Consider the following 25,695-nt stretch of genomic DNA (forward strand, 5'->3'; position numbering starts at 1 on the left):
GCGGGCTGCCATCTCCGGGGTCGCAGAGGGGTGGACACAGCTGAGCGACTACCACGACACTACACTAACAGGAGCGGAAGTGCAGCGGCTGCTGACTGCTTATGGGTTGAGGGAGCAAGTGTAGCTCCCCCGCGGCCATGTGAGAAGCCAAGAACAGTTTAGATAGAAATGACATCTCAACAATATTATTTTGAATATCGAACTTAATTTTGGCAAAAAGGGTTGTCAGAAGAAACAAGAATTACCTCCTACCATCCCTTTCTAATCCCATCCTCTCCAACCCCCTTTTTCCCTTTTTGGCCTAGCTCTAACCCTCAATTCAACAGTTTTACTGTTTACACTCTACAGAGTGAAGTGCAACTCATTCAATGGTATCTTGTTCCAGTAGTCTCCTTAGAATGCACAACAAAAAAAATAGAATAAAAATTCATATAAATTAGAACCTAATAAACTGTCAGGTAAACTAAGTAAATGATCATGTAGGGAAAAAATGGCATGCATTCAGCCTTAACAACAAAATACTAAAAACAGTGATTGATTATTACAAGCACTTCTAAATTGCTTCACATTTTTATAATTATGTTATTTATACACATTCAGTAAAAACTGTCTTTCTACCAGGATATATGGAAAAAAATCAAATAACTATGCCAAAAATCTCATTTAATTCATAAGCTAAAGGCAAATAGAAGGGGGAAAAGTTGAAAGTGACAGATTTTATTTCCCTGAGCTCCAAAATCACTGCAGACAGTGACTGCAGTCATGAAATCAAAAGACGCTTGCTCCTTGGAAGGAAAGCTATGACAAACCTAGACAGTGTATTAAAAAGCAGAAACATCACAAAAGTCTCTATAATCAAAGCTATGGTTTTTCCAGTAGTTATGTGTTGATGTGAGAGTTGGACTGTAAAGAAAGCTGAGCACCAAAAAATTGATGCTTTCGAATTGTGGTGCTGGAGAAGACTCTTGAGAGTCCCTTGTACTGTACGGAGATCCAACCAGTCCATCCTAAAAGAAATCAACCCTGAATATTCATTGGAAGGACCGATGCTGCAGCTGAAGCTCCAATACTTTGGCCATCTGATGCAAAGAGCCAACTCATTGGTAAAGACCCTGATGCTGGGATGAGATTGAGGGCAGGAGGAGAAGGGGGTGACAGAGGATGAGATGGTTGGATACCATCACTGACTCAATGGACATGAGTTTGAGCAAACTCCAGGAGATAGTGAAGGACAGGGAAGCCTGCTGTGCTGTAGTCCTTCGATCGCCAAGAGTCAGTCGGACACAATTGAGTGACTGAACAAGCCCACTAGTAAGGAACGACTGTGTTTCACATGTGGAAAGTGGCCTGTTATCTGCTTTATTACCTATGGCATCCCAGCCTCAAGGGTAATAAAGCTGTCAGTGAATACTGACAAATTTGGAGACCTCAAAGAAAGAGGAGGAGTTGAATCAGATGGTTTCTGGTTCCTGAACTTGGGAAACAAGCCAATCAGGTTATGGGGACAAAAACTTAAGCCCAAAACAAACAAAGAGAAAAACTACTCTGGGCACATAAATGTAAATTACAAGTCCAGAGGATTTACAAACCTCCAGACTGAAGTTAACTTTTAAGGCTGAGTGTATGATTCTAGCTTTGCTAACCATACCAAAAAAGCTGTACATGCCTGTGTAAATAAAGTGAAAAATTACATTGGTGAAGCGAATCACAAAATTGCTAAGCAAACATCTGCGGTCAAATCTTTGTCCTTCCAGGCAGACCACAAGGAGAAACTCCATGCCCTGCATCCTTTCGAACAAAGGTGCAGATCACATTCCAAAGCCAGAGAACAAATAAGAAACACTGCACTCTGAGAGAAACCAAGAATAATAGGCTTACTGACATACGTAAATCCTTGAGCATTTCCTGCAAGTTAGAGTAGCAGTCCCCAACCTTTTTGGCAACAGGGACCAGTTTCGTGGAAGACAATTTTTCTATGGACCTGGGGGCGGTGGTTTTGGAATGATTCAAATGCATTACATTTGTTGTGCACTTTATTATCATTACATCAGCTCCGCCTCAAATCATCAGGCATTTAGATCCCAGAGGCTGGGGACCCCTGAGTTAGAGAATCTCTAATAAAATAACTCCGTCTCTGACTTGTGCAATATGGATGACCAAAAACATCCTAACTTTTGCAGATATGATAATCATGTGTGAAAACTGCTGTTTTTCCACCCAGACTAATGGTCAACTTGTTAACTTTAATGACTGTGTAAGTTTTTCTCCTTTACTTGGGTATCTGTTGTGTTATTTTGATGAGCCAGTCCTTCAGAAATGGGACTTCCTGGCCACATCTTGGAGAGTAAACTTCTAGTCCTTCCTAAATGTTTTTGTCTCTGACTTCCTTTCACAAACAGAAAGAAGACCTCCAAACAAACACAGGCGCCCAGTCCGACACGTGCTGCCACATCCCTCCACTGGTCCACATCACCAGCGGACCCGCCCAGCTCCCCAAGAAGCACACGTGCCCCTGAAACACACGCCATGCTAACCGGCGGCAGCTTTCCTTTTAAAGGAAATGCTCGTGGACCCCTGATGCCCCCCACACACGCTCCCCACCCTGCCCCAGGGGCGCCACTCACCTTGACGGAGTTGTCTTGACTGGAGGTAGCAAGGATGTGCTCACTGTCCGGGTGCCAGTCCAGGCCGTGGATCTTAGAGAGGTGGGCCGCGAGATACTCCACTGCTGTGCTGGGTTTCTGCAACAGGACCATCAGCCAGAGCTGGCACTTTACAAAGAGCTCAGCGCATCCACCTGAGCTGGACACAGCCTATCCCTGTCTGCTGGGTGGGGTTACAAAGACTGCCTGCTGGTCCAGGGGTCAGGGCTCCATGCCTCCACGGCAGGGAGGAGGGGTTCAAACCCTGGCCAGGGAACTAAGATCCCACATGCAGCGCAGCATAGCCAAAAAAAAAAATTCTCAGAGGCCGTCTCTGTTCTTAAGAAACTCCATTTTGTTTTGTCTAAAACAAACAAAACAAGACTTCGCCAGCTCTCCCTCACTCATGCTCAGAACACCAGCCTGTGAGTCTAATCTGCTCCCGGCCCAGGCACGGCCTCAAAGAGGGCAGTGGGTGCGTCTCCCCTCTGGGACCGCGGTCTGCGATTCCGCCTCCTCTTCTCACAATCACCCACAGAGCGGGACTGTGACATTCAAACAGACACACCCCACTCCTGGGGTAAAACCACCAAACTTTTTTTGTTTCATTGAAGTATAGTTGATGTACAATATTATACAAGTTATAGGTATACAATATAGTGATACACAATTTTTAAAGATTATAGTACATTTTCAGCTATTAGAAAATATTGACTATATTTCCCATGTTGTAATAACACAGTATTATAGCTTATTTTATACATAACAGTTTCTCTCTTAATTCCTGCCCCTAAATTGCCCCTCCCCTCCTTCCCTCTCCCAGTGGTAACCACTAGCTTGTCATAGAGAATAAACTCTATCTGAAAACCACCAAGCTTAAAGTGATCAAGCCCTAAGACCCCCAAAGAGAATGAGTACACATCACAAAAGAAAACAATACATGATTACCAAGTACATATAAAACAAATTCAGAAGGAAACTTCAGAAATATACATTAAAACATGAAGAGATTTCTTTAAGCAATCAAATTAGGAGATACTTGGAAATGATATTCAACGTAGTGAGGCAGTATTTGTCACTGCTGGTATACATATGAAATAGTACATAATCTTTTCTAGGGAAAAAAAATTTGACAATTTTCATCAAGATGCTTAAATTTTTTCCTTTAAGAGACTATTCTAAATTCACAAAGTTTTAGGTACAAAAGATGTTCAGCTTGGTGCTATGTGGAACACCTAGGAAACCAGGAACATAATGAATGATAAGGGGGGAATTAATTAAACATTAGAATCAATTATTGCACAGCTATCTGATACAACATCAGGCAGCCACTAAAGTTATACTTAGAAAAAGCTTATTATAACAGAGGAAATGAATTTATTTTAATGTTAAATGAAAAAAGTACGCACAACTATGTGTGAAATATGATAAACCATGTTTTTAAAAAAGCATAAGAAAAGAAAAGACCAAAACGTTAGCATGTGACTCTAGGCAATAGGACTACAAATGATTTTTATGTGCTCTTTTGTATTACTTTCTGTCATCAGCAACAGTCTATAAGGTTAAGAGTACAATCTCCAGAACCAGCCTCCCTGAGTTTAAATCTTGGCAACAAACTGTGCCTCAGTTTACTCAGCTGCAGAATGGGGGTAATAATTGTAACCACTGTAAAGGCTATTTATAAAGAGAAAAGAATCAATACACATAAAGTTCTTAGAACAATGCCTGCGCATAACAAACACTAAGAAAGAGCAGTGTTACTAAGCATTCATGAGTCTGAGTGAAAATCCAACATCACCACTGATACTGCACTTTTTAAAGCCTATGATGCTTGCTGCCAGCAGTCCTGCTTTGATACTAGAAAAGTGCCAGAGAAGTGAAATTACAATGAACAAGTTTTACAATCCATATGAACAGAAATCCTGAGTATTAATAGACCAAAAAAAAAAAACAAAACTAAATCTCTTAAAACAAAATAGATAACAGACTTGCTGAGGGAAGTCAGGGTTATGAGTGGACCAAAGAGAAGCCTATAAAGGAACAGCTCAGCAGTGTATTTTTACAAGATAAGGAACATAGCCACTGTTTTGGAAAACCAGTCCTAGATTCATGGCCGGAGAAGGCAGTGGCACCCCACTCCAGTACTCTTGCCTGGAAAATCCCATGGACGGAGGAGCCTGGTGGGCTGCAGTCCATGGGGTCGCTAAGAGTCGGACACGACTGAGCGACTTCGCTTTCACTTTTCACTTTCCTGCATTGGAGGAGGAAATGGCAACCCACTCCAGTGTTCTTGCCTGGAGAATCCCAGGGAGAGGGGAGCCTGGTGGGCTGCCGTCTATGGGGTCGCACAGAGTCGGACACGACTGAAGCAACTTAGCAGCAGAAGCAGCAGCAGCAGATTCATGGCTAAATACCACATTGTTTATTTTGCCTGTGGTTCTGTAAACAGTCTAAGGCAAATAAATATACATGTACTACAAATTAATCAAACATTTTATTTAAACCATTTTTTATATTCAAATATTACTTTTGTTGTTCAGTCGCTAAGTTGTATCTGACTCTTTGCGACCCCATGGGCTGTAGCCAGGCTCCTCTGTCCAGGGGATTTCCCAGGCAAAAATACTGGAGTGGGTTGCCATTTCCTCCTCCAGGGGATCTTCCTGACCCAGGGATTGAACCTGCATCTCCAGCATTACAGGCAGATTCTTTCCCACTGAGCCACCGGGGAAGCCCTTAAATGTTATACCAGCGACATGAATAAAACTAATTGCTAATTGAAGAAATAAAGAGGGACGAAGCATGGCTATTACCAGACTGAAGTAAAGAGACAGATATAAAAGTAACATAAAGAAGATGCACCATCCTTCTTATAAAACCACCTCATCACCGAAGAGCCACCCAAGGCGAGGGCTTTGACCAGCACGCCACCACCTCCCCAGCAAGTCCTAGCACCCAAGCCCGCAGCCTCCCCATCTCTGCTTCACTCCCCTCTCCTCTCCCGTGATCTGACTTTATTCCCTGCTGGCAGGGAAAGGGAGCAGGGCAGCAAAAAGCAACACTGAGGCTGGAAGCCCAGCATCCCAGCGGGGACAGCCACAGAACACGTTTCGGGAAAACTGACAGTCGGTCCTCCCCACAAAGGCTGGAGCTGTAGCCTCCCGTTTCACAGAGCAGGAAGCTGAATCTACATCCCAGATCGTAAGCCGACTGCCTTCTGCATTCTAACCCCACCAATGGGAGTTACGCAGGCAAGAGGCCCTCTCCCTGATGCAGCATGACAGGCTTGCCATGACAGCAGATGCCCAGGCCCTTCACCTCCTTCATGCCTCTCAGGACTGTGGGCTGCTGCAGGGAGATTATACGACCTGCAGGCTCTCCTTTTAGACTGACAGGACAGCTAGACTTCTTTTTTAATTTTTGGCCACACCACTGTAGCATGTGGGATCTTAGTTCCCTGATCAGAGATTGAACCTGTGTCCCCTGCAGTGGAAGTGCAGAGTCTTAACCACTGGACTGCCAGGGCAGTCCCAATAGCTAGACTTCTAAGGGGAGATCTGAGCATACTGAGTGCCCGGCCCAGTGGTTCAGATTCTGGATGGTGTATGTTCTAAAACAATGGATTTTCCCTCTGCAATCTGGGGCAGGGATAAAAGCCCAATGACCATTCTAGAATGCTGTCTGGTTCCCCAGGCTTGACCTCCTCAGCGATACACCCACTATTACCACCTTTCTTCCGAAGATAAGGAAACTGAGGCTTGGAAAAGTTTGTGGCTCACCTGATATAATCAGGAAGTAGCAAAATGGGACTGTAGCTCAGCAGCTTAACCTGTGATCATAATGCCTCACTCCCCTATGTTCTTCAACACCAATTTGGTCGGGAAGCAAATGTCATTTGGTGCTAGGATCTTAACATGGCAATTAACTATGCTGCCCAAGGTACCCTGGACTCTCAAGACAAGCCCTGCTGCTCACAACATTCTCTTGATACCCTCCTGGGAGAGAAAGAGGTCACTTACCCGCTTGTCCCATATCCGGACATCCCCATCGTGACTGGTGGCGAGGCAATTAGCGTTTTTCTTATTCCATTTGACCTGTGAGGCACCCGCTGCAAAGCAAAATCAGGGGAAGAAAGCTGTTGCCCTCAACGCCTTCGGAAGAGAGTGGAGCTTATCCAGGGGAGCTGGATAATGAGTTCCGGATGAATAAGAACAGAACTCTTCAAGCTTCTATGACTGCATCAGCTCCACAATGAGAGAGAAAATGAAGCCAAAAAAATAAATGAATTAACACATGCGAACAGGATCAGAGTCACCTAATTGAGGAAATAATCTCATGAGGAAAAAAAAAAAAAAAACCTTCAGGCTACCTCTGAGTAGAATCAATAGGGAACTGTAGTTCCTTTTTTTCCACTTACTTTTATATATTCATTTTTAAATTTTATTTATTTTTATTTTTGGCTATGCTGGGGACTTCCCAGATGTCACTAATGGTAAAGAACCCACCTCCCAATGCAGGAGACCTAAGAAACATGGGTTCAATCCCTGGGTCAGGAAGATCCCCTGGAGGAGGAAACAGCAACCCATTCCAATTTTCTTGCCTGGAGAATCCCATGGACAGAAGAGCCTGGAGGGTTATGGTCCATAGGGTCGAAGAGAGTCAGACACAACTGAAGCGACTTAGCACAAGCTGGGCCTCCGCTGCTGTGTGGGCTTCTCACGGCAGTGCCTTCTCTTACCACAGAGCACAGGCGCTGGGACACCCAGGCTCCAGTAGCTGTAGTACAGGGGCTCAGAAGTCGTGGCTCCTGAGCCCTAGAGCACGGGCTCAGTAGTTGCAGTGCAAAGGCTTAGTTGCTCCATGACATATAGGATCTTCCCAGACCAGGAATCAAACCTGTGTCTCCTGGGTCGGCAGGCAGATTCTTTACCACTGAGCCACCAGAGAAGCCCAGGAAATGGAGCTGCTTAAGCAGTTCAGCCCAGCTCTGCTGGATGGTAACTGACTCATTGCACAACCCACCCTTCATCCTCTCCAACGCCAAGCTTGCGATCACAAGAGCCTCAGATCAAAGCCTGCACCTTCCCACTCTGTTTTTGTTTTGGGAGGAGGGGCAGTCTTGGAAAAACACAGCCTGCAGCTGAAGCTCAGCTGAAGACTGAGTCCCACTGTTACCCAATTCTGCCCTCAGAAAGTTACGTGCTCCCCACCCCTTCTCCTGTCTCCCCATCGCAATTGCACGTGGCCCTGCGTGGGGACAGGAACTCAGTCCTCTGCCAATACACGGAGGGAACGATAATGGCAAAAGAGCTACTTAAGTGAGGGGCGTACTGGTACTGGAAGATGCCAGAAGGGGCTGGGACGGTGGAAAACTGGGACATGGCAGCACTTCTAGCCAACTCCTAAAATAATCACGTTGATTACGTTAAACCAGAACAACATGATGACTCTTTCCACCTCTTCTTGTTGTTGCTCAGACAACACATGACATTTCTGCTTTGACACCCTCTCTCTTCGGGTGGGTGTTTATTACTTGGGGACACCACAGTGGATCCAGGGCTTTAGAGGGCAACCTGACCCAAGAACCTGGAAAGGATGAGAGAGAAAGCAAGGGGTTGGTACCCAACAGGAAATAGAGTAAGGCCCAGACTTGAGCCTTGCTTGGCTTTGGTGAGAATATCTGTTGGTTTGCTTCTTTGTTGTGTTTTTTCCCTGAGACACAGGGCACCTTAAGTCACCTAAGAATGAATGGTGGATACCCCTGAAGTTGGAGGAAGGTGGTATATTACTCAGGAGACCCAGTTTCTTTGCAAGAAAGCTAGAGGAGGAAGTGTAAGAAAAGACTGCTCCATTTCTGTGTGACAGAGTTACCGAAGAGTTCGAAGACACAAGGAAAAAAAAATTTTTTTTTCTATTCCTTTAATGTTGTGCCTATATGAGACAATGAATGTTTATTAAATTTATTGTGATCATTATTTGGTAAGTCAAATCATTATGCTGGACACCTTAAATTTATACACTGCTGTGTGTCAACCATATCTCAATAAAACTGGAAGAAAAGAAAGTAAGAAAAATTTTTAAAAAGAAGAAAAAATAATAAAAACCAGTTTCAAGAAAATATACCTTTCCCAGTAGGTGGTCTATCAGAACATTAAGCCTCCCAAAGGATTCTGGGAACCTCCTAATTCAACCTGTAGGATCATGACATCAAGATGAAATGAAGGCCCCAGAGTTCTCAGAATCAGAGAAGGCTCTGGAGGACACACAGACGTGCCTTACTGACTTCCTGCCCCATGGTAGAAACAATTCACTCACAGAGAGATGGGGACCACAGACTCTGGGGAACAGCAGCCTCCGCCTCCACCTCTCAGGGAATGTTAGCCAGAGCGGCTTTATGTAAAGGTCCACAAACTTCGCGTTCACTTCTATCCCCCCAGGGCAGCTCTGCCACCACTGAGAAGCCTCACTGAGGGACAAAAAGGAAAAACATCTCCTACCTCTGCTTCTTAAGAAGCACTTAGAAAAAAAAGCAATTAGAATAACCTTCCTTTTTAGAGGTCCTCTACAATCCAATTAAGTTAGAAACCTGTCAGGAGAACTAACGAATTCAGGGATGAGTGACTGAACAGTCACAGACCCCTGGTACTTTCTTTCAGCTGGATGTCCTCTGCGACCACATCTGTGGGTCATTATACGCCTCAGATCAGAAGTATGTGCATGGGGGCAGGGGCCAGATCAATTAAACTGTTAAGCACAGAGGCACAGGCGCTTGAGTCCTACATCTATGGAACAAACCCTCACAGAGCATCTCCTCAGAGCAGGCACTTAGGTTGACCCTGGTCTGCAGCCCTGAACAACGTGGTCCCTAACCTCACAGAGCAAACAAACCAACTGCTTAATCCATTTGTGATGTTTAATGCCTTCAAATGATGAGGTGGGGGGATGCAGGGGGGAAAAAAAGAATCATGCAATCATTTTGGAGCAAACATCAAATGTAAATTGAAATGACCCAAGAAGATTCAAAATAAGGAGGATTTAAGAGACAGATAATATGATCTGTGTTGATCAAGGACGTCAAAATAGAATCCTGATAACTGGGCTTCATCATAGGGGGGAAGGTAAAATATTTCTATGCCCAAGTTCAACCCTCAGGAAGTGGTGAGAATCTTCTGTAACAAGCCCAGTGGAGAAATGCAAGAGCAGTCAACTCCAAAAGGGTGACGGAAACAGGCAGATGAGAAGGCAACTTCAAAGTTTCTGTGTGTCCATATTAAATGATCCCGTCGGGACACAATCAGCATAACGCAGACTGTGCAGAAACCACAGGACAAACTACCTGTTTTCCTCAATAAAGAAACTGCAGGAAAGGAAAAACAAACCAAAAAAGGGGAAGGGAGAAGAAACCTACCAACTGAAAGAGATGAGAAATAGATCAACCACTTTACCAACACCAGCTTTATTTGGATTCTGATTCAAAAATTTTGTAAAAGGAGAAGAAAAAAACCAGACAACATCTACTGAAACTACTGAGAAAATTTGCATATGCTTAAATATTCGAGGAAATTAAAGAACTACTGTTAATATTTTTAGGTATGCTAATGGTATTGTGGTTATGTGTTTTTTTAAAGGGGCCCCCTCTTGTAAAAAACACTTACTGAAAAAAAAAAAAAACACTTACTGAAATATTTGTTGATGAAATGATATGACACCTGGGATTTGCTTCAAAAATAATCCCAAAGGGCATGGGGTGGAGGTGAAAGATGACAGAAGACTGTCTATACATTGACAGTCGTTCAAGCTGGATGACGAGCACAAGGCAATTCATTCTCTTCTTGTTTCACAGTTTTGAACGTTTCCACAATAAAAAGTCTGAAAAGCAACGTGGCGCCTGCCCTTGAACTCTGACATAAGTTCCTGACTACATTCTACAGTCCTGACTCTAGCTTCTGAGAGCAGCAGGGTCAAGGTCCACGCAGCTTGCACAGAGGCAGGGCACAGGTGGGAGGGAGCCAGGCCGGTGCAAGCGGGGTGGTTGGAGGTGGGGAGTGAAGGCCGCCGGGGAGGGGGGTGCACAGTCACTCACCTACAGCAGACAGCGCGACAGTGGGCTTCCGCGTGTCTCTGAAACGCGAGAGTCAGAAGTCAAACGCCTGTCCACCGCCACCACCCGCCTGGGGCCTCTCTCCCTCTGCTTGCCTTTCTTCACTTTCCTTTCAGGGGGTGCTGGGGCTTCACTGGGAATGTGAGCACCTTAATAAGTGGTGTAAAGAAAATCCTGTCTCCCTCCAGGGAGATGAACTTTCTCAACCTTTTCAAATGAGGCAGAATCTGAACTTCAAGTCATATAGCTGTCTCCACAGAGAACAAATTATAGTATTCAATAGTGCGGCCTAAGTGACTAAAGTGAACATACAGTGAGCCAAAAGGCCCCTTCCTGGGTCATTTCTCCTAAAGAACAAGGGGACAGTTGTAGAGATGCAATTGTGCAAGAACCTTCCAACAGCACAGCCAGGATGGCATGAAAAACTACTCTGGATGTTCCCAACAGCCCAGAGGTGGAAGCCACTCAAGTGTCCACTGCTGAACACATAAACCAACTATGGTCTATACAGACAATGGATTGTCACCAGGCCTTAAAAAGGAAGGAAAGGGGGGCTTCTCCAATGGTCCAGTGGTTGAGACTCTGCCTTCCAATGCAGGGGGCGTGGGTTCAATCCCTGGTCAGGGAACTAAGATCCCACATACTACACCGAAGGGATGAAGAAAAAATCAAGAAGAAAATCCTGTTACATGCTACCACACGGCTGCACCTTGAGGACATTATAGTAAGTGAAATAAGTCAGTCACAAAAGGATGGATTCCACTTACACATAGTACCTGGAATAGTCAAATTCACAGCAAGTACAGTGGTAGCTGCCAGGGGCTGAAAGGAATAGGAACCGGGGGGTTGTTTAATGGGTACAGAGTTTCAGTTTTGCAGGATGAAAAAGTTCTGGAGCTTCACTGCAGAACAATGTGAATATACTTGACACAACCGATCTGCACAGTTAAAAACGATTAAGATAGCAAATTTCATCTTGTGGTTTTGTTACTACAGTTTAAAAAAAAAACAACTATTCCTGGATACAGTGGGAGACTCAAATGATCAATGGTTCGTTGCAAATGGTCAGTGGGCAGCTGCCTAGGGCTGGGAGGACCAGACGAGGCAAAGCTGCAGCCCTGGCTTATTGAGAAGGCAAACTGGTTCAGTGTCTTTCCATCTCTAAATTATGAAATGACTGTTTCATATAAATGAGGGATCCTTGCCCCAGAGCTCCCGGGGGACTGCTTGTTTGCTAAGAGCCGCTCTTGGCCCACTTCCCCTGGATTTTCTGCTCCTTCTCCCTCCTCTGGCGCTGCCTTTACACCCATCACCTCGGAGGTGCGGACCTGCATGGGACACTGGTGCAGTTGCCTGTGCGTACCTTTACCCCTGAGAATCCCTCCGCTGGCCTGTCTGCTCCAGCAAACCTCAACACCTGGCCTGTCCTCTGCCTACAGTTCACCTTTCAGTGTAAAGTGTCACAAAATCACTGTCATTTGGGACAGCAGTGGGGAGAGGGTGTCCTGTCCTGGGAACCCCCCAGGCCACGCAGCCCCTAGCTAGGGGTTACGGGGAAGGGAACCTGCTCTTCAAAGAGAACGGGGAACAGCCGTGTACTAAGAACTCAGGATGTGCAGACTCTGAGGCTGGGCGCTCCTCCACGCTTAGCTCCATGGGGAGCTGGCCTACACGCTGGCTCTCGGCCCCCTTTCCAGGGGCGGTGGAGCGGCACCAAGAGCTGGGCAGCTGTCTGGGGGCACTGCCCGCTGCAGACCCACGTGTGTGCCCAGCGAAATGCCCCCACTGTCACCTGCGTTCCCGTTGCCAGAACTTGGGTTTCTTTGCCAACGGGACTTTCCCGGGCTGCTGGAGCCCGTTTTGCAAACCTCTGTGATGAGCCTGAACTGCCAGGGAACCAGGCCCCTGTGGACAGCCTTCACCCAGGGACCGACAGCAGACGGCAGCCCGCTTTCTCAGCCCCAGGTGGGTCACCTCTGGGGAGGGAGTGGGGCGCCTGCACCCAGTGTCCCCCGCAGGACTAGGCTCCACTGGCTCGCCGCGGTCCCCAGGAGGACGACGCGCCCTCTCGCTCACGTTCCTGAGCCTGTCTGCCCCCGCCCCCCACTGGCAGGGCTGTCCCCTCCTAAACAAGGCTCCTGCAGGGTCTGCCTGTCTCAGGGTCTGCAGTGAGGGGGAACCAAGGTCCCGTAGCAGCTGGGCGGTTATGCCCTTTCACTGTTCTTACTTGATATCCCAAATGTAGATGTAGGTGTCCACAGAGCTGGTGACCAGGAGATCAGGCTCAAACACTGCCCAGTCCAAGTCACTGGAAACACAAGGAAGAAAGAAGGAGAAAGCATTGAGTGAAGTTCCAGAGCACGACCAGATTTCATTTTTGGTGGCTTCAAAAAGTCACCCTGCAGGGGCCCCTCAACATGGTCTAGGCTGGGTATCTGGGTATTTAGGCTGGGTATCTCCCAAGTTCCTTGGGAAAGAAGACTTAACTGAGCTCTGAAGGGAACTTTCAGGTCCTTCCCTGGTTACCATCTGCTCCCCCAAAAGAAACAGAGCACTTCAACTTAAAACACACACACACACAAATGCACAGAGACACACGTGTGTGCATGTAAGACAAAACAAAGGGGGAAAAAAACATAGAATTTTTGACTTACTGCCTTTTAAGTAAGACTTAACCACAGGTACCCTGAGTAAACCCAACATCTTCAAAGCAGTGGCAAAGTGCCATGTTGCCACACAGCTTCCGAGGAGGGCAAGAGGCCTCTGGTGCTCCCTACCAACACTGTCCTCCTCGAAAGGCACTTACTACATACAGAGTTAACACAGCCTGGGGTCCAGCCTTCCCCACCACCTCCCACACCACCTTCACCACTTCCTGCTGCTGCTTCCTGCAACAAAATGTCCCCACCCAGAGACAGTGACCCAAGGAACATCCCAGAAGCCAGCCAGAAGGCCCTCAGGAAGAAGAAACTGCACATCTGGGTAATGGACTGTGAGACAGGAGCCCCACGAGGTGCCCACGTGGCTGGACACAGGGCTAAGGGCTGGGCCCAGAGGTCTCTGCGCCTGGGCACCGCTGACCGTGAGCCCCGGGGAGTTCCTCAGGCATAGCTGCATCTCCTGCAGCAAAGGAGTGCTAACCCTTCACTCTGGAGCAGGCTGTCCTGTCTAGGTATCTCCTGGGATCGGGGTTAATAGCTACAGGGATGCGGGTTCCCAAATTCCAGCTGTTCTTCGCCATGAAAGCCATTACTTCAGGACTGCTAAGGACACAGCAGACACCCAGGGTCAACGCAAACCCAAAGGGTCAAGCCCGGAGCGGGATGGTGTCTTGGCTTCATTTCCCCCGGGATGGGACCAAACGACAGAGGCCCAGAGCAGCAGAGGGCAGTGCCTACCTGATGACGCGTGTGTGGCCTTGTAAGGTCGTGCCAACCTCCCCACTGCCATCTTTCCACTTATAAAGGTCGACCCTTTGGTTGCTCTGGAAAGAAACAAGGTGAACGCCATCTTAAACATCACAGCTGGACTGAAGCTACAGATAGGCTCCTGACACGAGAGCTATGGGTCACAGAGCCCTCCTCCACTGTCAGAGGAACTACCACCCGCTCCCCGCCCCCGGCTCTGAAGGTCACACACCCATCTCCCAGACGCTGGCACACTCCGGGTTCTGAGACCATCCTTCCTGCCGTCAAACACCCAGAGGCCACCTATCGCACTCTGAAAAAACGTCTGCATAAGAAAGAAAGAAAGAACCACCACCAAAAGGGTGTCCCAGAAGGCAGAACTATACAAGAGTCCTTGACACGTGGACTTCTTTAAGGTTAAGCAGAAAGACACAGGGCGAATGGGCCAGAAGGAACCGCAACTACAATAAGAAAAAGGAAGAAAAGAAAAAGCTTCCATCAAACTGCTGCTGCTGCTAAGTCGCTTCAGTCGAGTCCGACTCTGTGCGACCCCATAGACGGCAGCCCACCAGGCTCCCCCGTCCCTGGGATTCTCCAGGCAAGAACACTGGAGTGGGTTGCCATTTCCTTCTCCAATGCGTGAAAGTGAAAAGTGAAAGTGAAGTCGCTCAGTCGTGTCCGACTCTTAGCGACCCCATGGACTGAAGCCTTCCAGGCTCCTCCATCCATGGGATTTTCCAGGCAAGAGTACTGGAGTGGGGTGCCATTGCCTTCTCCGTCCATCAAACTACATTTCACTTAAAAAACAACAGGCCAGCAAATGCTCCCCAAATACCATGAGTTCAAGAAGCACACTGACAGTGGATAAAGATTACTAATACACTAACTACTATTAGTACTGTTAGTAATCTCATCATTTCTGAAGACTGGTTTTCATTTTAGCTCAGAGACACTTGTGCAGAGCTCTGAGGTTTTTACCCAGAAATGCCAGTTTCCAGTTCTAAATAGGTAAGGTTCTTGTCAAAAGGTTAGAATTCAGAATGCTTCCAGTGGGAATAGGAGTGAAAGGAAAGCCCTTCCTGATCTTATAATAACATTCCCTGCCATTTCCAGGGTCTACTAGGGCCAGTTTATGGACCAGGAACTTGAAGAAACCTACCCTCTGCTTTTCCTTATCACATGCGCACTACATGTCATTACCCACGTCACAGATGAGACAACTAAGACTCCAGAAGTTAGGTGGGTGCTCAAGAAAAAACAGTGAGCATTAAAACTCGGACCTGACCTCAGATTTCCTAACTCCAAAGCGCTTTCTCCTGTAACTGCCTTCCAGCCAAGACCAATGAAGGAAAGAAAAAAAAAAAATGAGTAAAATTGAACTTTCATCAAAATGAAATGCCACAAACAACATTATCAAGGATTTAAAAAGACAGTCTACAGAACTGGAGAAATACCTGCAGATCCGATCACTGATAGGGTCTGTCTACAGTCTTACAACTAAATAGCAAAGAAAGACAAATAACCCAATTCAAAAACAGGCAAAGGAACTGAACAGACAAATCTCCAAAACATGATATGAAAACGGCCAACCAACACACAAAAACGTGTTCAACATCACTAGTCATGAGGGAAATGCAAATTAAAACCACGGTAAGGTACCACTGGTGTGACACCTACTAAGAGGACTAGAATTTTTAAATTACAAAAACAAAAACAGGAAATAACAAATTTGGGTGAGGCTCCGGAGAAACTGGAATCCTTGTGCAGTGCTGATGGGACTGCAAAACGATCCAGCCACTGTAACAGATGGATGGTTCCACAAAAAGTAAACAGACTTACCAAGTGACCCTCCCACCACCCCTAGGGATATACCACAAAGAAGAGAAAATGGGCACTCAAACAAGTACATGCACACACATGTGCATATCAGCACTCCTCCTTATAGCCAGACCAAATGTCCGCTGGTGGATGAACAGACAACTCGTGATGTATCCATACGAAGGATAGTACTCAGCCATAACAAAGGGAAAGGAGTATTGATACATGCTACAACATGGACAAAGAAGCCAAACACAAAAGGTCGTGGATCGTTTGACTGCATTTATATAAAATGTCCAGAAGAGCTAAATCCAGAGACAGAACACAGAGAGGTCACCAGGGGCCGTGGGTGGAGGGAATAACTGCTTAATCGTAGCGGGGTTTCCTGTGGAGCAGTGGAAATGTTTGGGAATTAGATAGAGGTGGTGATTACCTAACACAGTGAATGTAGTAAAGAACACTGAACTGTTCACTTTAAATGACTGCCTGAAAAAAATCAACAAGGCTCTGTCTCGCCCCTCCTAAACACAAGCAGTGTTAGTCCACTTGGGTCAAGTACTAAGGGCTCAGCCTAAACCTGCGGTTCCCAATCAGGGGAGGTTTTGCTTCCCAGGGGACATCTGACAATGTCCAGAGACATTTGTGGTTGTCGCGATGGGGGTGGGGGAATGCTACTGAGATCTAGTCGGGGAGGGGCCAGGGGTGCTACTGGTTTCCTGCAAAGCCCAGGACAGACCCTGCCACGAAGAAAGATCCAGTCTGACCCTTCAACAGTCCCAGGAACCAGTGCCAATCTAGTTGCCGTCCCTCGATAAAGGCAGACAATCAGATTCTATTTTGGAAGCGACAAGGAAGAGCCGCTTTTTGTTCCTTCTAAAGCTGACAACACTGCTCTTCTTTCTTTTGTAAGATGCATTCCTCTCACAGACTGTCATTCCTGATAAGAACAGACCCAGACGGCACAGCGAATGGTCACATTCCCTGGAGGATGAGGACTCCTTCAAATACTGCCCTCCCTGCCCAGTGCAAAAGGAGCCAGAGGTTTAGATCTCTAATTGTCCTAGGAGAACAAATCCTGATAAAAAATCTGGCCAAGGATACTAGAAATGATCTAAGCCCAGGTCTTTTTTGAGTCTGGAATCCCTTGGAAAATCTAATAATTTGTATGCATCTTTTCCCTGGAAGAATTCACATATAAATAGGTACATAAAATTTCAGAGGGTTAAACAAATCTAACAAATCCTAGTCAAGAAAAGGATCCCTTCCTTTGAGTGGAAAGGTGCCTGGAATCTTCTGATCGCTCTGAAAGCAACAACAATACCCTCCCAGACCAGCTCACCAGGTCCCTCCTTAGAAGGTCTTTCTGAGTCCCTGGCTAGTTGTTATACTCCAGAAATGAAAACGGGTTCTTATCATAAACAGACATGGAGGTATCTACCTGCTTCCCCTTCCAAATCTGGATTCAATCCTTAGAAATACTGATGGGCCCCCGGATTCTTTTCATATATAACTTAAATCTGTAATTTGCTTCCATCTTCCTTTAAGAAGCATGCACACGTCTTTCCCATTTGAAAAAGGAGGACTGCATTCTCTTCTCTACATAGAACACAGACCTTCCAGCCCAGATCTCACATTTAAAAGCCTTTTCCAGTACTCGTTACATGAGCTCACCGAGGCTGCAAAATAGTGCGCGAAGCTGTCATGAGGATTCCACTGCACAGCGCCAATGTCCCACTTGCTCTGGCGTGAGATCTTCCGGTGACCTTCGAAGGGGGCATCTAGATTGACGATGTATAGGAATCGGCGGCTAGGAAAACAACATCAACATTTTAACAACAGAACAGCATTTGCATGAAGGTAGAAAAGCACATTTGGAATGACATACAGTACTCAAAAAAAAATCCCCAGATGCACATGATGTTTATTGACTCTGAAAGGCATACAAGTGACCAGAGTAACTCGCGGCTGCTGTACCCCTGCAAGGTCTGCCTCTAGAGATGGCCCTCCCTCCTGTATCCCCAGAATCCTGACCTCCTCCACCAGATTCAGCTCCTCAGGCTTTCCTATTCCCCCAGCTAGGATCATAGCTGATTCCACAGACCCCCACTACACAGTCTGCATTTCAACTACTGCACCTATCTCCATAGCAGAACTGCTCTTGTAAAGGCTCTTGTCCCAAAGCAGCTGAACGTTTCGGGGTATGGACCACGTCTTGAATATCTCTGTATTCCCTCGTCGTTAGGCAGTGCTTTGCATTCAATAAGTGTGGGTAAAACCAAACACATCACTTATCACTTAGCCAAACATTCTGTAGAAAACCTCAGATTCCCATGCAAGTTGACAACCTGGTGACAGGAACCAAATTAACACTATTGGAAGGGGGAAGAGCAACCAAAAAATAATAATGATGAAAACAATAATCATAGTAAGTGCCAATAATGTTCACAGTGCCAATCAAAAAGAAGGACCTGAAAACGGGGAGGTCTTTTGTTCACCTATTTTCTTTCTAAGGAAAAAATCCTTGGTGGGTAGATCAACCTCTCAGCAGCCATCAGCAGCTCTTTGCTGGGGAGTGCTCTGAATGCCCAGGGTATCAGCGACGACAGGTGGGCTGGACAACGAAGACAAAGCTGAACTGTCCCTGCTCAGAAGAGACAGGAATTGGAACGTAAAAGTGGCAGATCGAACTCTAGCAGAAGCCCTAGGAGGCACAGGTTAAGAGAGAAGGAAAGCACAGGTTAAGACACAAATTCAGAGAGTCTGTGGGGCTTCTGAGAAAGCTGGTGCAGAACAAAGGCCTAGAATCTCTGACCTCTTCCTAAGGAATCACCTGATCGTACGGCAGGCAGGCCAGCATCTTCTCATTAGAACGAAAACAGGGCAAAGGCCCGGCACTATACAAATGACGCGCGTATCAACAGGAGAACCCAGAGACAGCACGGGGAAAACGCAGACTAGCAAAAGGTGGGTACCTCCGGATAAACAGGCCTGACTGGACATACTGGTTGCCTTCATTTCCCCACTGAAGATCACTAGAATAAGGGTGAGATACAAAAGAGAGAAAGCCACAAAGACACAGAAAATGAGAGAGGAAAAGATGGAAAGCAGGCAGGAAAATGGTAACTGATCTAGAGGAAACGCAGCCAGCACCCAAGGGCCTGCAGGGCGCGGTGACTCACACTGCGGAATCCAGGCTGGCAGGGGCTGGAGCGGGAGCGAAGCTACTTCAGAGGAGCCGGGGCTGGGGCCGGAGGGGTGGGCGGGAGGTGCTGCGCCCAGAACAGGGCAGGAAGCGGGGGTGGGACCCTCGGGCCTCCGCCCCGTGCAGCACTCACCACGAGGGGCTTTCAGTCTCCAGACAGGGATGGTGTCAGCAGGACTCTCCTCAGGGGGAAATGATCAGCCCAAGAAAGAACAAAAGCAAACAAACAAAAAACAAAAGCAAAGCCCTGAAGATGATGTCCAGCTGAGCTATTTAAAATCCTTAAAGATGATGCTGTTAAAGTACTGCACTCAGTATGCCAGCAAATTTAGAAAACTCAGCAGTGGCCAAAGGACTGGAAAAGGTCAGTTTTCATTCCAATTCCAAAGAAGGGCAATGCCAAAGAATGCTCAAACTACCGCACAACTGTGCTCTTCTCACATGCTAGCAAGGTAATGCTCAAAGCCCTTCAAGCTAGGCTTCAACAGTATGTGAACCGAGAACTTCCAGACACCTCGGCACACTCCAACGAAAGGGCCAGGCTTCCGACTGCTTTCCCTACCGTGAACTGCACCATCACACACGTAAGCAGAGACTGCACTTACTCTTTTAATATTAACACAGAGCCCGTGAGCGTCAGTCATGGAGGAAACTGGAAAGACAGAGACCAAAACAACCAAAAGGATAGAAAAAAGGAAGCAGGCAGGACGGGAAAGAAGAAAGCCGACACTTAACGGCCTCAGAGACGTAACAGAGGACAAGGCGAAGAACGGAGAACAGGAGCTCTGAGAAACTAAAGGAACAGCTGCTGCTGCTAAGTCGCTTCAGTCGTGTTCGACTCTGAGCGACCCCATAGACGGCAGCCCACCAGGCTCCCCCATCCCTGGGATTCTCCAGGCAAGAACACTGGAGTGGGTTGCCATTTCCTTCTCCAAGGCATGAAAGTGAAAAGTGAAAGTGAAGTCGCTCAGTCCTGTCTGACTCTTATCGACCCCATGGACTGCAGCCCACCAGGCTCCTCCATCCATGGGATTTTCCAAGCAAGAGTACTGGAGTGGGGTACCATTGCCTTCTCCAAAAGAACAGCTGAAACTTTTAAATCTGATGGAAGGGTTGGAAGTTACAGTTGACGAAAACTCCAAGAATGCAGGACTTCGCTTGCTGTCCAACAGGTAAGACTTTGTACTTCCCATGCAAGGGACAGGGGTTCGAATCCCTGGTTGGGGAACTAAGATCTCACATGCTGTACGGTGTGGCCAAAAAAAATAAACAAATAAACTCTCAAAATGCAAAATCAAAAGACCAAAAGATCAGAAGAGAATGCATACAGGATATCCAACAAGCCCTAAGAGGAGCTACAGAAAGAATGGGGAAAATTATCAAATACAGAATGCAGGAAAATTATCAAAGACAGAATGCAGGAAATTTTCTCCAAACTAAAAGATACAGAAATCCAGACTGAAAGGGCTCTCCTTGTTAATAAAAATTATTCTGTATTTTACTCTGGTGATCACGTGAGTGCTGCTGCTGCTGCTGCTGCTAAGTCGCTTCAGTCGTGTCCGACTCTGTGCAGCCCCAGAGACGGCAGCCCACCAGGCTCACAGGGGAGCCTGGGATTCTCCAGGCAAGAACACTGGAGTGGGCTGCCATTTCCTTCTCCAGTGCATCAAAGTGAAAAGTGAAAGTAAAGTTGCTCAGTCGTGTCCGACTCTTAGCGACCCCATGGACTGCAGCCCACCAGGCTCCTCCATCCATGGGATTTTCCAGCAAGAGTACTGAAGTGGGGTGCCACTGCCTTCTCCTCACATGAGTGCATATATTTGTAAATTTAAGGCTATACCTTACTACACATATTTTAAAGCTCAATATAAGAAAATGAAATGGTGAACTTTAAGATCATGTTGAAAAACAGTATGGATGTATACATGTCTAAGAACACACCAAAACAGAAACACCTGCATGATGTCCCATTACATAATCCTGTTTTCTCCTCGAATGCTACAAATGACAATATCCACAGCAGTCAACACTGAGAAGTCTAACGTTAAGATACAGTTATCCCAGGGCACCTGAAAGCACCTTGTGGGCTGTTAACATGGCTGCTGTGCTGTGCTCCGTTGTCAGTCATGTCCGACCCCTTGCTACCCTTTGAACTGTAACCCGCAAGGCTCCTCTGTCCACGGGATTTTCCAGGTAAGAATACTGGAGTGGGTTTCCATTCCCTTCTCCAGTTAATATGGCTACATAATGCCAAGTTGTTTTTCTTTTTGTTTGGATAAAGCAGGTAATAATGTCAGAAAGGGGAGGTGGGTCCCTCTAAGTGCCCAGCAAAATGAATGAGAAAAGACATACCAAATCAGTCATGGTGAAAATTTCACACACCTAAGAGGTAAAGGTAACACTAGGGATAAAGATAGGATTTCTCCAAAGATAAAAAATAGGTCACATACAGAGTCCAGAATCAAAACAGCATAGGACCTCTTGCCAATAACACTGAGAAAAAGAACACTGAATGGGTTATATGACTATATTGGCAGGAGGGAGAAAGGCAGGTGTTTATATAAGGGACTCACAGACCAAATAAAAATGCTCAATACTCATCTTCTATTGTCAGAAGTCACTTTGAATATTTATGATGGATAAATCAAGATACAGCAGTATATGTAGTATGTGTGTATTAGTCACTTAATTATGTCCAACTCTTTGCGATCCCATGGACTGTAACGCGCCAGGCTCCTCCGTCCATGGAGTTCTCCAGGCAAGAATACTGGAGTGGGTTGCCATCTCCTTCTCCAATATGTACTATACCACTTGGAAAACTGGAGGCAATCCAAAAATAACAATAAAAAGAGTCTCAAGTGGACAGAGAAGGACATTATACAGTAGTAAAGGGACCAACCCAACAAGAAGGTGTAACACTTGTTAAATATATATGCACTGAATACAGGAGCACCTAGATACATAAAGGAAATATTAACAGACATAAAAAGAGAGATAAACAGTAATACAATAATAGCAGGGGACATTAACACTCCACCTTCATCAATGAGCTTGCCAGCATTTACAATTTTCAGACTTTCAAATCTCAGACATCCCAGTGGATGTACAGTGGTGTCTCGTTATTCCCAGTGACTAGAGAGATTCATCGTCTTTCATGTACTTGTTGGCCACTGATACTTTTTCTTTCATGAAATGTCTATTTGAATCTTTGGCTATTTTAAAAATTAGGTTGAAACAGAGACATTTGTATATTATCAATACAGTGTCAAATAAATTATTTTTCAAATAAAAAAAAGTCTCAAGTGGTTGCCTCTGAGGAGAGAGACTGGGGTGGGGAAAGGGTGAGGTGGAATTCTGCTGACGATATAAGCTTTATAATGCTACTTGACCTCTTAAACATGTCTAGGCATTTCCTTCATTAAAAAAAAAAGAGAGAGATGTTTAAAAACTGATCAGGAGCAATTTCTCTTGTGCTCCTGTGGTTAAGACTCTGTGCTTCCAAAGCTGGGGGTGCAGGTTCAATCCCTGGTCAGATAACTAAGATCCCACATGCTGCATGGCACAGCCAAAAAATAAAAAATTTAAAATAACTGATCCAGAAATTAATAATATACACCAAAACCAATGAACTGTACATTGAAATGGGTGAACTGTATGGGTATGTGAATTATAGTTCAATAAAGCCCTTTTTTAAAAAAGTGATTGAGGGAGGGGAGAAAGAGACTTAGCAAATTTTCTTCATCTATGCATCCACTGTGGTACAAGAAAGTGGTATCTGGAGAGAGGGGGTCAGAGGGAAAAGGGAAACTTCCTTTCCATTATGCGTCCTTTTGAGTTACTTAATGTTTGCAATGGTCTTATTTAAAAGTAAATTAAAACATGACTTCAAAATTAATGAATAGAAAACAACTTCATTTTATAAATGGGTCCACAAACCACAAAGTTAATGAAAATACAGCTGAATTTGAGAGGTAGCGATCTAGAACAACATCAAAGGGAAAGGGGGACCCTGACCATTAAATGCTATCATACCGGTACAGTGTTAGGGTGATCAGCAAACGCAGGGATGGACTTCGTTTGCCAGAATCTTAATTTTGAACCAGAAGACACTACAGCGATTACGTAATTCAATTTCTTCATGATGAAATCCAATTCCTTTATGAGCAAACTGAAGTCCAAGGAGGCCAACCGAATACACATCGGGGGGCTCATAATCAATGGAACCCAGATCCTCCCAAACCTAGGAACCAACTACCTGTTAGATTGTACCAGACAGCATCCTTCCGAAGAGTCCGCGCATTAAACAGAAAATGGCGATTTCAAGACCACACTGCCAGTGACGAACTAACATCTCAAAGCAATTTTATTGTTCACCTGTTAGAGCAGAGATGCAAATAATCCCCGTGAGGACCTCTGAGGTCACTAGGAGAGTGGAATACCTGTGGTGGATTCATTTTGATATTTCGCAAAACTAATACAATTATGTAAAATTTAAAAATAAAATAAAATTTAAAAAAAATAAAAAATAAATCCAGTGACTGTAACCCTTACATTAAAGAGGCGCTCTCCAATTTCCCAGAAGCCTCTGGATCTGCAACTTACTCCCGGAAACCGCGGCAGACGAACTCCGCCAGCTCACTTACCCGGAAAGCACTGCATGCTGCCCCACGCAGTCCACGGACATGGCGGTCGCCTGGGAGAGAGAAGAGGCGTTCAGTCCTGCCAGCGAGACCAGCTCAGGTCGGGGAGGACAGGCAGGTAGGCACCTGCGGGTCTTCCTCTTCCCATGGCCCAGGCAGTTCCCTACAGTGGACTCTTTAACCCCCTTCTAGTTCTCATCCGAATCTCACGTTCATCTTCCACAACAGGGCAGCTGAGATCTATTCCACCAGGGGTACACACCACCAAGCAGGTAGAGTCTAAATGGAGGAAACAAGCCCTGGAATTGTCCGAGAATCCAACTAGTTCACAGCAAACTGAGCTACTAAGAGCTCCTTCCAAACACACACACACACACACACACACTCCATACCTTTCCAAAGGGTGTGGACTTCTCCTCCAAGCTAAATGGCAATTGAATATTTTCAAACCACTTCTACTGACTCTACAGTCATATTCTTGTGATGCTTAGTTCCTATTTAATCTGAGATTTCCAGCATTTTACTGGTTTCCATTTCCCAGGTCTCCCAACTTCTAGGGAGCACCAGCTTTTCAGGAGCCGATGTCCAATTTCCAAAAGACCACACTGAATCAAGGAGATTTGCATGCAGGCTGGAACATGAGAATAATTTTAATCATGGCAGTTACAGCCCTAAATTCTCTTATTTGGACAAATCCAAGTCGTGTTGCATTCCCAGGGCATTATGTGAAACAGTCTGTGCTGTTGTTTGCTTATTAAGTGCTCTAAGCTCTTTCCAAGAGATAGTCCAGAGAGAATGCATTTTGAACATCCTGCTACACTCACAAATCACAAATGGTAAACAGAAATTCTCTTCCTCACTTTCATTGGTCTTCTTAATGGGTTTCTCACTCATATGCCCCCAAGAAACTTGTAATATTAGGGACAAGATGTCAGAGTGTTTTCATGGAGGCTGAGAAGGGGATTATTACGCATTCTTCATTTCACTGGAGTCGTGAGCAGAGAAATGCCCAGCTGCAAAGACAGGCTCTGAAATGAAATGCCATTTCCAGAACTCTTCTGGACAATTTATACACTAAGGACATGAAAGAGAGCAAGATGGTACCTGCAACCAGGAGCAGTACCATCTTTCTAGAGGGTGTGTGGTAGCAAGAATCCTAGGGTGGCTCCAAGATTCTGGGCCCTTGATATTCACACACATTCTCCCCGTTAGTCTAGGTACTAATCTAGTAAAAGCACTTTGAGGTGTATTAAGGTCCCACATCAGTTCACTCTAAGATAAAAGAGACCTGAAACAACCCCAATAACCCAAATGCCCATCGGCTGATGAATGGACAAACAGAGCATGGTATACACACACAATGGCATACATGTTGCATTGTGAGTGAACCTTGAAAACATTACACTAAGTGAAATAAGTCAGAAAAAAAGGGTAAATACTGCGTAATTCCACTTATATGAGGTGTCTAGAGAGTACAACAGACGTAGCCAGGGACTAGGGGCCTGGGGGTGAGGTGATTCGGTTTAGTGAGTACATAGTTTCCATCTGGGATGATGAAACAGTTATTGGAGGAGCAGACAGAGCTAGAGAGACCTCCACATCAGCCCTTTAAAGGCAGGTCCAGAGGTCAGAGCCAGAGGAAGTCAGAGATTTGGAGGGTGAGGGATTTAACATGGAGAAGACTCTGCTGCCGGCTGTGAAGATGGGCAGACCACATGGCAGAAGCCCAGAGTGATCCCTTAAATAACAATTGGCAAAAAACAGGGACCTCAGTCCCATAACCCCCAGGAACTGAATTCTTCCAACAACCTGAATGAGCTTGTTAGCAGATTCTTCCCTAAGTCATCTGGGGAGCCCCCAGATGAGGACACAGTAAGTGATGGCTGGC

At 45.9% G+C, this 25,695-nt stretch overlaps 1 protein-coding gene across 10 annotated transcripts in view; it reads right to left on the reverse strand.

Annotated features, from left to right (window-relative positions):
* Positions 1-25,695, reverse strand: part of WDR59 (WD repeat domain 59) — an 81,591-nt gene that overhangs the window by 45,911 nt on the left and 9,985 nt on the right. For 6 of the 10 annotated variants that reach the window (XR_011561398.1, XM_019979852.2, XM_019979853.2 and 3 more), the window contains exons 2-8: positions 23,811-23,860; positions 17,637-17,772; positions 14,139-14,224; positions 12,968-13,048; positions 10,723-10,760; positions 6,659-6,747; positions 2,625-2,741 (exon numbers count right to left, since the gene is read on the reverse strand). Coding sequence is in view for 9 of the 10 variants with exons in the window: in XM_019979852.2 (XP_019835411.2) it covers positions 2,625-2,741; positions 6,659-6,747; positions 10,723-10,760; positions 12,968-13,048; positions 14,139-14,224; positions 17,637-17,772; positions 23,811-23,860 (597 nt within the window). In the remaining variant the exon portion in view is untranslated. Of the gene's footprint in view, positions 1-2,624; positions 2,742-6,658; positions 6,748-10,722; positions 10,761-12,967; positions 13,049-13,394; positions 13,550-14,138; positions 14,225-17,636; positions 17,773-23,422; positions 23,753-23,810; positions 23,861-25,695 lie in introns of those variants that run through there. The other 4 variants (XM_070770319.1, XM_070770321.1, XM_070770320.1 and 1 more) reach the window with 4 other exon arrangements.

The sequence above is a fragment of the Bos indicus genome, chromosome 18, assembly GCF_029378745.1.
Source record: "Bos indicus isolate NIAB-ARS_2022 breed Sahiwal x Tharparkar chromosome 18, NIAB-ARS_B.indTharparkar_mat_pri_1.0, whole genome shotgun sequence".
Lineage (NCBI taxonomy): Eukaryota > Metazoa > Chordata > Mammalia > Artiodactyla > Bovidae > Bos > Bos indicus.